Source organism: Gossypium arboreum, chromosome 4 (genome assembly GCF_025698485.1).
Source record: "Gossypium arboreum isolate Shixiya-1 chromosome 4, ASM2569848v2, whole genome shotgun sequence".
Lineage (NCBI taxonomy): Eukaryota > Viridiplantae > Streptophyta > Magnoliopsida > Malvales > Malvaceae > Gossypium > Gossypium arboreum.
The window spans coordinates 5,439,113-5,454,486 of record NC_069073.1 but is presented as its reverse complement, the minus strand read 5'-3'; the positions used below and the strand labels follow the sequence as shown (position 1 = coordinate 5,454,486).

Here is a 15,374-nt window from a genome sequence, read left to right as displayed (position 1 = left end):
ATGGGAGAAGAGAGAAAACTAAGAGAGAAAGATTGGTTGGGATTGTTGAAATGAGAAATGGTTAGGCCTATTTATAGTTAAGATTCAGGGACTAACTTGCAAATGGCCTAAAAAATTAGGGACGAAAATTGCAATTATCCCATTCAACTTTAAACTCAACTTGCCAACCACTTTTTACTTTCTTCTTTCGGTGCCAATTGCACCTCCCACCATTTTTGACTTTTCAGCATAGAGGGCATGGGGTTCGGGGATTTGCATTTCTTCAACCTTGCTCTTTTAGCGAAACAAGGATGGCGTCTCATTCACAATAAGAACTCACTTTGCCATAAAGTCTTTAAAGTTAAATACTTTCTGAATTGTTCCTTTATAGAAGCCAAGATTGGTTGCAACTCCTCTTTCCTTTGGAGAAGCATTTGGAACAACAAAGCTATTTTTCAAAAGTGCTAGATGGCCTATTGGAAATGGTCTCACCACACGAGTTAAAGAAAAAGTTTGGATTCCAACCCAATTAAATTCCTTGGCTCCATCCTCTTGTACCAACTTCAACGAAGTCTAAGGTTTGTGAACTTATCGATGCAAGCTGAATGGTTTGGAGGGATAACCTTATTAAGAGGAAGTTCTCTAAAGAGGAAGCAGAGGCAATTTGCAAGGTTCCATTAATGAACCAAAATGCTGAAGATAAACTGATCTGGAACTGGAATGCTGATGGGAATTACTCACTTCAAAGTGGGTATAGTTGTTTGCTTCAATCTGCTAACGAGTTGGGACCTCATAGAATTGCATAGAAATTGATATGGAAAGCGAAAGTGAGCAACAAAATCAAGATCTTCTGTTGGAGAGTTTGCAATAATATTCCCCCCTCAGGTTGTGCTTTGAATGCACGAATACAAGGTGCGAGTTTTGCTTGTTTAAGATGTGTAAATGAGTTAAAAGATATTATGCATGCCCTACGTGAATGTCCTATTGCGAAGAGTGCATTGGCCTTAAGTGGATTTTCGAATCAGATTTACGATGGGGACGTGAACAGCGAAGGAAGATGATTTTGACAGGTTCCTTTTTTTATTTGGAAATTATGGAACTCGAGAAATTCTTCATTTTTTCCAATTCCAATGATATCAATGTGAGAATTGCTGAAAGTGACAAGAATTGCTATAAGGATTTCACTGAAGCAAATATGAGAAGCAAAAAATGTGATGGTTATTCACCTTGCTGCCAATGGAGAAGCCCAACCTCTAATTTTATTAAGGTCAATTTTGATGCTAATTTTAAGGCATCAAACAATACTGGAGGGGTGGGAGTTGTGTTAAGAGACTTTGAATGATTTGTGGTCAGTGCAACAGCTTTAAAATTGCCAATTATAGCAAACACTGCTACTGCGAAAGCTATTGTAGCCGTCAAAGCCATTGAAACAACTATTGACATGGGATTTTCTTATGTTATTTCCGAAGGTGATGCAAGAGTAATTATGAAAGGATTGGTTAGTAAAGAAGAAGACTTTTCCGAGATTGTACCAATTCTTGACAAGGCCAAATCCTTGCTGCAACAATTTGATAAGTGTCATATCAACCATAAGTGACAAGAAGGCAACAAGGCTGCCCATGAGCTTACAAAATTTAGCAGTACTCTAGATAACGATTTGTATTGGATAGAGGACTATCCTGCTTGTATCCAACAAGCTATTTTGGATGATGCTGTCAATCTCTAATGAAATATTTAATGTTTCCATTCAAGAAGAAGAAGAAGAAGAAGATATCAAAATCACAATTTTAAGTATGATAAGGGACCAAGCACTAATCTATAATGAAAAACAGAAAGAAAGCACTATACCATGAGGTGCCACATGTCAATAGAAGAAAGGTTGACTTGTTTAAGGTTTGCTTAAACTTACCCTTCAAGCATTAGAATTGATAGCATTAGCAACTACTTGACTTCGCTAATTATTTCATTTTCTTTATAAGAACATTTTTTTCTTGTATAGATGCATTTCATTCCTTCAACTACTTTTGAAATTTTATTTTGTATAAAAAAATATATATAATATACAATTTAATTAACAATGAAATATTTTTTAACAAACAACGATTAAATATTATATCTACACTTTAATTAATAATTCATAATTAATTGATACTAATTAGATTTGATTATGGGCGGGTCGATGTAAAATTTTATCTCGACACGAAAATGGGCATAAAATTCATTCCAAATTCGGTCCAGATTAAAAATGTTAAACCTAACCCCCACTCGGTCAGCCATATTAATTTTTTATAAAAATAAATTTAAAAAATATAACACATCAAATACACTAAAAATATTAAAATAAATATTTTCAACAAATTAAAAATATATTAAAAATATTTTTATACTTAAATGACATTAAAATAGTTATAACTTAATAAACAAATACCTTTAAAATAGTAACAAAATTAATAATAACACAAGAGTTATACAATATCTAAATAATAACAATAATATAATAACGAAATTATAACAAAATAACAACAAACCAACTTATTAGGGCCAAATCAAGCCAAAATAAAAATTTTACCTAAGACCCTATTTGTTACAAAATAAACATTATTATTTTTATTGAAATATATTTTTAAACGAATCTAAACGAATAATTCGACTCATTGGTTTAATACAAAAAGAAAGCACGCAGGTAGTTATTAATAATAAAAGAGACGGAAAGAGGCAGATAAACGGGTGACGTAGGAGTCTACATGGAATCGTTATCATGAAAGGCGTTTTCAACCTCTATTAATTCTTTATTATGCACATTATATTATATTATTAATATTAGAGTCATTATACTGTCTATCTTAATCAAGGACGTCCACGCTCCTACCATTACTAGTCATTATACTGTTTATCTTAACCGACTGATTAACTGAAATTAGTTCAGTTTGATATTTAATTCAGTTTTGAACACTGTAATAAGTAAAGAAAAAAGGAAAAAAAATAAAATTCTGTTTGGCCTTTGCTAGCGAGTATGTTGTTACGCTCAAACTCGCGCGTGGTAATAATAGCTTAAATCTCATTGATTAAATCCATGAAGCGTATCACGTCTAGAATACCTATCCTCGTCGGCGTATTAACCATCTAAAAAAGCTTCCTTCCTTTATTTGTCCTACGAAAATTTTGTTTTGACCATCTAACTTGAATCTCTTTTCCATGGCTTTCTATTTGAAAAATCCAAGAAACATTATCAACAACCTTAAATCAAAGGTCGGATTATGGAGTTTAATGAAGCAGAGTCATAGTACTTGTTGTTACAGCTCTTGTCTGAATACCATTCATCTTCACCGTTTCCTCCCATTAACTACTCTACCACAATTCACAAACCCAGAGTCTATTTCCCATAAAAAAGGACATTTTCCCCATTTTCAACGTTTTCAATCCACCACAACTGAGAAACAGATTGATTCTGTCCCAAATGATGAACACAATCAGGTCTGGATTTTCCTTTTTTTAATGTTTTACTATAAATAGTAAGGGTTGTTGTTTCAAGAATTTTGTTAAAATTTATGTTTCTCTCTTACATGTTTCAGGAGTCTTGATCGATCAGTTGTTATCTTTTTGAGACCATTAGTTGTATACATGTTAAATTTCATTTATTTGTTGTAATTCATTGAATTAGATAAAAAGCACTTAACTTTTGGCTGAAATTAAAATCATAGCCAACTAAGGAAGGTTGCCAACATGATCATTGGGATCTAGATTTACTTATCTGTTCTGTTTTGGAGCTTTTCATGTTTTACTGATATTACAAATGGGTGGTTTGGTTGGATATTACTGCATCATTTATGCTGTTTAGGTTTCTTGGATTCCATTGGTACTGATTATGAGAGAGATATCACTTGGTTTGCTATTGGAATGACGAATCCGTAAACGAAACTAATCGATTGCATGATCTTGTACTGATGCTTTATAAGCCTTTGCAGCAGATGATAGAATGGGACTCTGTTTCTGTACTTTTTATTCTTCAATGTGTTGACAACTTAGAATAGTTTTAAAGGCTAATGAAAGCTTTCATTTCATGTAAGGTATTGGATTTTCCAGGAGGAAAAGTTGTTTTTTCTCCTGAGATGCGGTTTTTATCCGAATCTCCTAGTGTGAATTCCCAGTGCTACCGAGTTCTTGATGATGCTGGTCAGCTAATTAGTCACAGCAACTTTGTACCGGTATATTCACCTGCTCAAATCAATCATTTCGTTATCGTTTCTTTTAAATGTATCATTTCAGCCAAAAAGAATTTTATGGATTACATACTAAATTAGGTCAGTGAGGAAGTTGCTGTTAAAATGTATAGCAACATGGTCACCCTTCAAACTTTGGATACCATATTCTACGAAGCTCAAAGGCAAGGAAGAATTTCCTTCTACGTGACCTCCATTGGAGAAGAGGCTATCAACATTGCATCGGCAGCAGCACTTACATCAGATGACATTGTTTTCCCCCAGGTTAGAAGAACATACAATTCCTTCGAGCTTCATTTTTCACTACCATGCATAGAGCATAACTTTTAACGATTTACGAATTTATTTTCATCCCACATCTTGTTTTTAACCCTATGTTCACAGCATACAATTTCTCGTCTACACTAACCGATATAGACAGCTTATTTAATTAAAGTATAACTGTTGAGAAGTTATACGTGACCACCATGGTTGAAAATTAAATGATGTGATTTTCAGTACAGGGAGCCAGGAGTTCTATTATGGCGTGGTTTCACCTTGCAAGAATTTGCAAACCAGTGTTTTGGAAACAAAGCTGATTATGGAAAAGGCAGACAAATGCCTATTCATTATGGATCTAACAAGCTTAACTACTTCACCGTATCATCAACTATTGCGTAAGAGATTAAACTTATCTTTGTGGGAGTTTGCCGGATAGAACTTTCTTAAAATCTTAAGATCTAATTCTGGAAATAAGGGCTATAAACATTCCCCACTGTTTTGCAGTACACAAATTCCTCATGCAGTTGGTGCTGCATATTCTCTGAAGATGGACAAAAAAGATGCATGTGCTGTCACTTACTTTGGTGATGGTGGCACAAGTGAGGTAACTATGAATACTGAAGTTCAGTTTTGATTGAGAAAAATATTTGTTTCTATAATCCATACAATTGCCTCATATGCTACTTATTGTAACTAGACAAGCATAATTTCAGTAAATGAAAAGCTTTTTTCTTTCCCGAGTATTTTACAGAGCTGTACAACTTGAACTAAAATCTCCGACTAAACTCCACCTCACCCTTAGAACTCCGGCGAAGTCTAGGGGGAATAGATGGAATCCACTGGTTATATCAGAAAACCTTTTTGTCCCTCTATTCCTTTCTGTTCCTTTGGAGCAGGATATATATACTGAGTCTCATTGAATTTTAGCTTATGCCTTCTGGTGCTTTGTTTCTAACACGGCCAAATAATGGTAGGGAGATTTTCATGCTGCTATGAATTTTGCGGCCGTCACAGAGTCTCCAGTAATTTTTATCTGCAGGAATAACGGATGGGCAATTAGTACACCCACTTCAGACCAGTTTCGAAGTAATGTTGGATCTTTTGTTTTTATGTGCATTTTTTTATTTTAACAATCCTTGAATCTATCAACAATTTATATATATCCCATCATATATTTTACTTTTGCACATGTTGTAGGTGATGGGATTGCTGTTAGAGGGCAAGCTTATGGAGTCCGGAGCATTCGTGTAGATGGTAACGATGCACTTGCGATGTATAGTGCAGTTCGCTCTGCACGTCAAATGGCTGTAAATGAACATAGGCCCATTTTAATTGAAGTAAGTCTTCTGTTGTTAAGTCTTTTCCATCAGTGGCTTTTCAGCAGAACCAAGAGAGGCGTACGCATAATGCTGAAACATAAATGGGACATCTGTTCATCTTTTCTTCTACCATTTCACTTTAGGCTGTTACATATCGAGTTGGACACCACTCCACATCAGATGATTCCACCAAGTACCGTCCTGCCGGTGAAATTGAATGGTGGAGAATGGCAAGAGACCCTGTAACAAGATTTAGAAAGTGGATTGAGATAAATGGTTGGTGGGGTAGTGAGGCTGAGTCACAGCTCAGAAGCAGCATTCGGAGTCAGGTATAACACTTTCCCTCTATTCTTCTCTTCTATTAATCCTGCAACTTTTGGACAATAGTCTCAGAACATAAGTGCTTGGAACTGAAACAGCATTTCTTGCACCATCAACCGAGAGCAGTAGGCTAGCAGTATTTGTTATAAGTTGTAGCTGATAAAATAGTAGTACTTACTTCTCAAGTGATAAACTCTGATAGCAGTAAGCATCAGATACACTTTCCCTCTATTCTCCCTTTCAATTAACAATTTCCTGCTACTTTTGGACAACAGTCTCAGATCATAAGTGCTTGGAATTGAAACAGCATTTCTTGCACCATCACCCGATAGCAGTAAGCATAGCAATATTTGTGATAAGTTGTAGCCAGATGCAATAGTAGTACTTACATCTCAAGGTGCAATGTATGTGATAAACTCTGATGAGCTATTAGAACTGCAAAAGTCTGAAGGCTGTTCATTTCTTGATTTTTTGTGTTCTTTTGTTTGTTTTACATGCCCTTTAACCCTTGATTAAATTATTTTATACTGCTGGTTGGAACCTAAATTCTGAAGTTTCTTACTGACAGTTAGTCTTCTTGACAGTTATTGCATGCAATTCAGATAGCAGAGAGAGCTGAGAAACCTCCAGTTAATGACTTATTCACGGATGTATACGATAATATTCCGTCCAACCTGCGCGAGCAAGAGAAACTTCTGAAAGAAACCATCAATAGACACCCCAAAGATTACCCTGCAGATGTTCCGATTTAGGTGAACCATATTTACTTACAAGCAGTGATTACTTTTTCTACGAAGCTTGAACTTGTGATCCTGCAATTAGTTACAATATGAAGCAGACTTAATTATGATGAAGTATTAGAAAGCAAGAAGCTTTCTTGGATTCAAATGCCTGGAACAGTGAAAAGGATGAAAAACAAATTTGTTTTTGGATAAGTAATTTTATAATCCAAAGAAGCAGGATGACATGCAATATCAAGACAATGCACTGTATGCAAGTAAAGGAACAATCAAACAATATTCTACATACGATGCAAAAACAACAAGCATAACAGAATACTATCTAGCCTGTTGCAGAAAAACTAAATCTGAGATTCTACAAGCCTCACAGTTCCCTATTGGTTGAGTCTGCTGCAATTCCCTGCAGACCAGATAACCTCATCTTGATGGTATCCTTTCAGGTCAAGTAGCTGCATTACTTGCTGCTTCCCAAACTGCCTATATCTTATGTTCCTCTCCTACCAAGTCTGGTAGATGCAAGCTGCCGAAGCAATCCTTCAACTTTGTTATCGACCGACTGAGCTTCCCTTGCCAGTCAACAACCGTCCTCTGAAATAACTATAGGATTTGTTTCCATATTTCTTTGGAAAAGCTGCAACTAAAGAACGGGTCTCTTGGACTCATTGTCCTGTCTGCATAATACACAAGGTGCTGCCATCTTTTATTCTCCATTTCATAGGCCTGTCCTTGGCAATCTATCGAGGATTGCCATCGAAACCATTATGGCATGCTTTGGTGTGTGTATTTTGCACCAAATCAACCGATGCGATGGCACTTTCTGCTGCTTAGGCCATGATATTGTTCCACGTTTTGGTAGTGGATTGAGTTGCCCCCTGTCCTCTTCAGTCTGCTCCCAAGCAATTCATGGTGATCCTCCTTATGCAAACATGGACTAAATGACTATTAATTTTTTACACATGCATCAAGTAGTTAATGTTTATCTAGTACATACATGCATCTTATGACAAGCAAACAACAGACCCAACATTCTTTTCTTCTTCGGTAAATGTAGCTTGTTTTTTATTATTGAGACAACAATCTTTTTGCACATGCCCGAACTTCTTGCAATAGTAGTATTGTTGCTTGCCTCTATTCCAACAATCTTTCTCTTCATAACTATTCTTTTTACAAATTCGACACCATTTATTAGATCCAATATCATTGTCTAATCCAGCATTGTTGTTGCTTCTACCTCGTCTATGTGAATTTCTTCCTCTGCCTCAGCCTCTTCCAAATCTACCACCTCTAGAAGGCTTGCCTTTATTTTTCATTGAAGATTTCTCTCCATTCTTGGAATCAATGGTAAGCTCGGATTAAAACACACTCAACGAAATTTTGTAAGTGACATAACAATCTTTACTCATAAGATTTTAATGAACCCATCAACCCTTGAATAGTCATGATGGATAGATCCTTAGTTTTTTCAATAACAACTATCAAATTTTTCTGTCAAGCTGAACAGAATTTTATCAATGACTCTACGATCATCAATCATGTCTCCATGTGCTTTCATTTGATTCACCAACTCGGACAATCTACTATGATACTCATTTATGCTTTCATGCTATTTCATGTTTGCATTCTCAAAATCTCTTTTGAGTGATTGGAGTTTTAACAATTTTCACATTCATGTCTCCTTCAAATTCTTGTTGTAGAATATCCCAAACTTCTTTGGATTTCTTTGCTCTTATGATTCTAGAAAATATGACATTCGATACTCCTCTTTGGATCATCCCGAGAACTCCAGCATCCGTGATCTTATTCTTTAATTCTTCAGGTTGTTCTTTTATAGCATCTTCTAGATCTTCATAGCCTTCCTTAACTAATTCCAAGGCATTCAAGGAAGTGAATAATGTCTCCATCGCGATTGCCCAAAAAATCGTAATTTTCATCTTTGAAGATAAGAACTTGTATATTGCTGTAAGTTGTGCTTGCAGAAGCCATGACCAATTTTATTTTTTACACACACTCACTTTGTAAGGATCACTAACTCTTGACACTACTTTGTTGAAGAGAATTTTAGAGATGGTAAAAGAAAGAAACTTTGTTCTATTTTTTTAGTTCACTCGCATCATATTTTCTTACACTATTACATTTTCTACATCACTTACACCCCTTTATATAGTTGTTACAATAGACTATTAATTTTTTATACATGCATCAGGTAATTAATGTGTATCTAGTACATACATGCATCTTAGACAAATACATTCATGCATCTAGAATTTCTTAGATTCATCCACCTTAGTCTCTTTGATTAAATGCACATATTGATGACAATCACATTATCTAATATCTATCAATATTCTCCCAAAGGATCTCTCGGGAGTTCATGGCTCAGGCATTACTAAACTTGGTAAACAAGTTCTCAACTTTTGCTGCTTTTCCAAGGGATTATTCGAGACTGGCAACAATCAAAGGAGCATCGACCCTCTAGAAGAGAAGTTGAACGAAAGAGAAGATGAGTTGTTTGAGATAGATATGCAGAAGGCATAGATGCGTTCCACCATGGAGAATGCAAGGAAGCTGGCTTATAAGATAAAGGGAGAATCAAGAATCCGACTACGGAGGACGTTGACAATTTCATATTCATAACAAAGATGTATGGGTACCGTGCCTCACCACTGTTGGATCAACTGCATCATGCACCTCAAACAGTTCTACTTGTTCTCATCAACAGTTGAGCAAGATGGAGATTGGAAACCCTTCACGCTAGACTTGAAATTAAGTAGCTATGTTTTTGCAAGGGTTCATCTTTAAATTAGATGATGAAATTTATTTGATAAAAATTTTATTGTCATCACATAGTTAAAATCAAAATAAAAAACCAAAAGGTAACCTATTAAAATAATTACCCAATTATTAATATATTTCTGTTTTGGTCACTTAAGTTTAAAATTTTCTATTTTAGTCACTGACATTATCAAAGTTTAATATTTTAGTCACTCTTCATTAAATCACTAACGATGACTTTTTTTTATTGGCATAATAAAAATTTAGCCCTCTAATGTTAGCAAATTCTATAAATTTAGTCTTAACCTAAAAATTCAACAAATTTAGCTATTAACTTTGCACATTTTGTTAATTTAGTCTTGATTATTAAAATTAAAATTTAAAAATTAAAAATAAAATTATTTAAAAGTTCATTTTTCAATAAAATACATAAGATTTTATAAAATACATATAAAATTATAAAAGAAATATTTATGAATAAATGTATATCTATTTTTCTCATTTTCTAACATAAAATTTATTTCTTAAAATAAAAATTTTATAAATAAAATAATAATCTTATACTTAAAACAATTTAAAGGAAAAACCCATGAAGAAGACTTACACAGATTCAACTTTTCCCCTTTTCTTTTTCAACATTAACGAGCATCATGTTCAGGTTGGGTCAAAAACCATAGCCTAAGGTCAAAAAAGGTGAGAACCAATGTCTTTAGCTTGTTGCCTAGAATGAGTATGTTGCGTTTGAAGTTGTTCTTGAGAACGAGCATAATCGAGGATATATAGGTGAGTATGAGGTCTTGAAAACTAATATCTGGAAGGCCAAACTAACAGCTCCACAACGAATTCTTAGTAATTCAATGGTGTGATAATGGACGATGTGGAAATCAAGGAGATCAAAGTGTTATTGGTGTTAGTGGTAGTGGCAAAGGTGATGGTCAATGCTCGACAATTTTGGCAAGGACTAAGGAGCAAGGTTAAACGTATAATAAAATGTATTATTTATAAAATAAACTATAAAAAGAAAAGCTTAAATATGGTTGAAGTCTTGTTTGAGGGTCTTTTAAAAATAATTTATTTATAAAAGTATTATTTTAATAAATAAAATTTATGTCTGAAAAAGAGAAAATAAGTATGTATTTATTTATAATTTTGAATGTATTTATTTATAATTTTGCATGTGTTTTATTAAAAAATAAACTTTTAAATAATTTTTAATTTTAAGAAGTAAAATTAAATTGACGAGAATGTGTAAAGTTGAGGATTAATTTTTGTTGAATTTTTTAAAATTAGGACTAAATTGATAGAATCTTTAAACATTGGAATGTTAAATTTATCATTATGTCAATAAAAGAAAGGTCAACACTAGTGATTTAACGTAGGAGTGACCAAAATATTAAATTTCAGTAACGTTAGTGACTAAAATCGAAAGCTTTAAACTTGGGTGAACTAAATAGAAATACACTAGTAGTTAGATGACTATTTTTATTAACTTTACGTATTAACTAGATATGACTAATCCTCTTGCCACGTGTGCTCTCTTAAGAGGTAAACATACATCTGGGCACGAAAATGTGCTCCATTTCTTTGAGCAGGAATAAACTCCAATGACACGATTAAAAAACATTATGAGCAATCATCGCGCTAAAAAAACTTAAGGTATATAAATTAATATTTCGTTAATTAATCATTATTCAATTATTAGTATAAGTGTATGAGTTAGTATTTTGTATAATTAATCGTTGTTTAATTGTTAGTATTGCTGGTTAGTTTTAGGGATAGGAGGAATTATGGAAAAGTTTAACTCCTCAACAGAAGTCTCTTTTCAATGCATTGTCCCATGTTTTAAACATGTATAATCGGAAACTAATTGTACCAATTTTGATATAATATGGTTGAGAATAAAGTTTTAACTGATTTTACATCGAATGTGACTTGTGGACCGTAAAAGATTAGAGATTTTACCAAATGGTACGGGCAACCATCAGAACCCTCCTACTTTCCCTCTTCTTCTCCAACCTTCTTCCTCCTTTGCAATTAGCAAACAAGACAAACAAAACAAACAACAAATTTTTACAAAAATTATGATGATTTTATGATAAGGGGTCGTGTTTTTTTTTTTTTTTTGTTTGGCTTAATTTGTTATAACAAGAAAAAGTTTCGTCATGAATATGGTCAAAGTCCATGGTGCTGGTGATAAAAATGAACGTTGCATGTAAATTTACAGTCACAAAAAGTTAAGAGTCAAAGAGGTGGCGGTGGTGGTGGATTTGGTTATATAATATATTGGAGGAGACGGTGTTTTAATAAAAAACAATGGAAAAGGCGGAATATACCGTGGCCAACAAATCAGATGATACGGTGGTTTGCTATTCACCCACCATGATCACTACAAATGGTGTATGGCAAGGTGATAACCCTTTGGATTATTCGCTTCCTCTCTTCATTTTGCAGTTGACCCTGGTGGTTGTCACCACTCGCCTGCTCGTTTTCATCCTCAAACCCCTACGCCAACCTCGAGTTGTTTCTGAGATTCTCGTAAGTTAAATTACTCGTATAATCAACAATCAAGCTCTCGTTGTTTTTATGTATCTTTTTTTTTTTTTTTAATAGCTGGTTTTGTACAGGGAGGAGTATTATTAGGTCCATCTGTGTTAGGACGGAGCGTAAACTTTGCCAACACATTGTTTCCTTTGAGGAGTGTGATGGTGCTTGAAACAATGGCGAATATCGGCCTTCTTTACTTCCTGTTCCTTGTTGGTGTAGAGATGGACCTTTCGGTGATTCGTCGAACGGGAAAGAAAGCTCTCGCCATTGCCATTTCTGGCATGATTCTGCCCTTTGTAATCGGCATCTGTTTCTCTTTCATTCTCCACGGTAACGAAGCCGAACCCCTTGCTCATGCCACCTACATTCTTTTCCTTGGAGTTGCTCTCTCAGTCACAGCATTTCCAGTGCTTGCTCGTATCCTTGCGGAGCTGAAACTTATTAATTCAGAAATCGGCAAGTTGGCCATGTCTTCTGCTCTTATCAATGACATGTGTGCATGGATTCTTTTAGCTTTAGCCATTGCCTTGGCAGAGAATGATTCTACTTCCTTAGCTTCCCTTTGGGTTGTTCTTTCCAGTGCTACTTTCGTTGTCATTTGTATTCTCGTTGTTAGGCCAGCCATTTCATGGATGATTCGAAGAACACCTGAAGGAGAATCATTCAACGAGTTTTACATATGTCTTATCCTAACAGGGGTTATGATCTCAGGCTTCATTACAGATGCCATTGGGACACATTCTGTGTTTGGTGCCTTTGTGTTTGGTCTCATCATTCCCAATGGACCACTTGGGGTTACTCTAATAGAAAAGCTTGAGGACTTTGTTTCAGGGCTTTTGCTGCCTCTCTTCTTCGCCATTAGCGGGCTCAAGACAGATGTAGCTTCGATCAGAGAAGGTCAAACATGGGGGATCTTGGCTGTTGTAATCGTCCTTTCTTGTGCTGGAAAGATAGCTGGAACTGTTCTTGTGACAACCTTTTACCATATGCCACTTAGTGAAGGGTTTACACTTGGGTTACTCATGAACACCAAGGGCCTCATTGAAATGATTGTTCTCAATGTGGGCAAAGATCAACAGGTCTTAGATGATGAGTCGTTTGCAATCATGGTCATCATAGCGGTGGTTATGACTGGGATCATTTCGCCCATTGTAGCAACCATTTACAAGCCGGCAAGGAGGTTCGTACCATACAAACGTAGAACGATTCAAAGATCAAAACCAGACGGTGAGCTACGAGTGCTGGTGTGTGTCCACGGCCCTCGTAATGTCCCAACAATAATCAACTTACTTGAAGCCTCCAATCCCACCAAGAAGTCTCCAATATGTGTGTACGTGCTCCATCTCGTTGAACTCACTGGTCGTGCATCTGCAATGCTTATTGTCCATAACACCCGTGGATCCGGTCGACCGGCTTTAAACCGAACACAAGCTCAATCAGACCACATAATCCATGCTTTCGAAAACTTCGAGCAAAATTCGAGTTTCGTCTCCATTCAGCCACTCACAGCCATTTCCCCTTACTCCTCCATGCACGAAGATATTTGTGGGTTAGCCGAAGACAAACGTGTTGCCCTCATAATCATCCCTTTCCACAAACAACAAACAGTAGATGGAGGAATGGAAGCAACGAACCCGGCCTTCCGAACTGTTAACCAAAATTTACTCGCAAATGCGCCTTGCTCGGTGGGAATTCTAGTTGACAGAGGCCTAAGTGGTTCAACACGCTTGGCAGCAAACGAAGTGGCACACCATGTAGCTGTGCTGTTCTTTGGGGGTCCAGATGATAGAGAAGCACTTGCATACGGATGGAGGATGTGTGAAAATACAGGAACTAGCCTCACCGTGCTGCGGTTTGTCGCGAGCGACGAGTCTCTCGCCTCTACAACAGAGTTGCCACCTCATATCCACGATCAAGATGATCCAAGGATTCTAACAGCAGAAACAGACGGCGTTCAAGAAAAACGGTTTGACGAAGAATACTTAAACGAGTTCAGGACGAAGAGTGCGGAGAACGAGTTAGTTGTATATGCAGAGCAAGTTGTGAATAATGGGGAGGAAACAGTGGCTGTCATTCGGTCATTAGACAGCGGGCACGACTTGTTCATCGTCGGGAGAGGACAAGGAATGTCATCACCGGTCACGACCGGACTTACTGACTGGAGCGAGTGTCCGGAGCTCGGTGCAATTGGTGATATTCTAGCGTCATCGGATTTTGCATCGACGGTGTCTGTGTTGGTGATCCAACAGTATGTTGGGTTAATGCCCCATGAAACCGCAGCAATACCAGATAGCCCACCTGGTCAACCAGATGACAAGCCTGCCAACCGGTGGACACCACAAGCAAGTGGAACTGCAACGCCTGTTTTCTAACTTGTACAAAATTAGACAACATTAGTGGTGGTATTGTAACATATATAGGATACTGATCTATCTGACTATAATTAAGAACACATTCAAACCAAAACATGAGATACAAATCACAGTTACCTCCATGATTTCTTTGTCTTCTTAACCAAGTTTCTTTTCACTTTCTTTCCACTGTTACATAGAATTCTAGTTAGAGGTTGCTTTTCATTTTAGCGAAATGTACATAGAAACAGAATATACGGTTCACAATTTGCATACGCGTTTTTATAAATTAAATCAATTCTCATAATATAAATTTTAAAAATTATAAAATATATTATTTAATAAATTTAAAAAATAAACAAGTAAAATTATTGGCAATATACATAAAATGAGAACTAGTATACATAAAAACATAAGTTTACAAAAACTTTTGAATTGATGAAATACTTTTTATTGTTAATTATATTACTAAACTGATATTAAAATAATAATTTATTAGTATTATTTTTAAATAGTAATATAGGCCTTTTAAACGAATCAAGTTGAATCAAACTTGGACAATTAAAAAAAAAAAATTCAAACTCCATATGAGCTAATTAAAAAGCACAAATGGTTTAAATAATTGTTTCCATCGATTTTTTTAAACCTACTTAACTGATATTCATTTGAAAAAAATTAAACCAACCAAATTTCTTTATCAAAATCGATAAAACAAAACCGACATTGATTTAATTGGTTAGAACGGTATTTTCGATTTACCAAGTAATTTTAATGCTTTTTGTTTCCTTTCAGTTGCTGCTGAAAAAATAATTCATGCCTACATAATCCTTAAAAACACATAAAAGACAACATGATTGGTTCGACGGG

General features: G+C 35.5%; 2 protein-coding genes across 2 annotated transcripts; both read left to right on the top strand.

Moving 5' to 3' along the window:
* The first annotated feature begins 3,054 nt into the window (after positions 1 to 3,054).
* LOC108465684 (2-oxoisovalerate dehydrogenase subunit alpha 2, mitochondrial) lies at positions 3,055 to 7,083 on the top strand. Its single transcript, XM_017766060.2, has 9 exons — positions 3,055 to 3,453; positions 4,047 to 4,184; positions 4,281 to 4,463; positions 4,698 to 4,855; positions 4,965 to 5,064; positions 5,435 to 5,546; positions 5,658 to 5,797; positions 5,923 to 6,108; positions 6,685 to 7,083. Exons 1-9 carry the CDS (start codon positions 3,175 to 3,177, stop codon positions 6,850 to 6,852), a joined length of 1,464 nt encoding a protein of 487 aa, XP_017621549.1. The 5' UTR covers positions 3,055 to 3,174; the 3' UTR covers positions 6,853 to 7,083.
* A 4,502-nt stretch (positions 7,084 to 11,585) lies between these two features.
* On the top strand, positions 11,586 to 14,622 carry LOC108465683 (cation/H(+) antiporter 15). Its single transcript, XM_017766058.2, has 2 exons — positions 11,586 to 12,147; positions 12,237 to 14,622. The coding sequence occupies exons 1-2, from the start codon at positions 11,926 to 11,928 to the stop codon at positions 14,526 to 14,528; spliced, it is 2,514 nt and encodes an 837-aa protein (XP_017621547.1). The 5' UTR covers positions 11,586 to 11,925; the 3' UTR covers positions 14,529 to 14,622.
* The last annotated feature ends 752 nt before the right edge of the window (positions 14,623 to 15,374 follow it).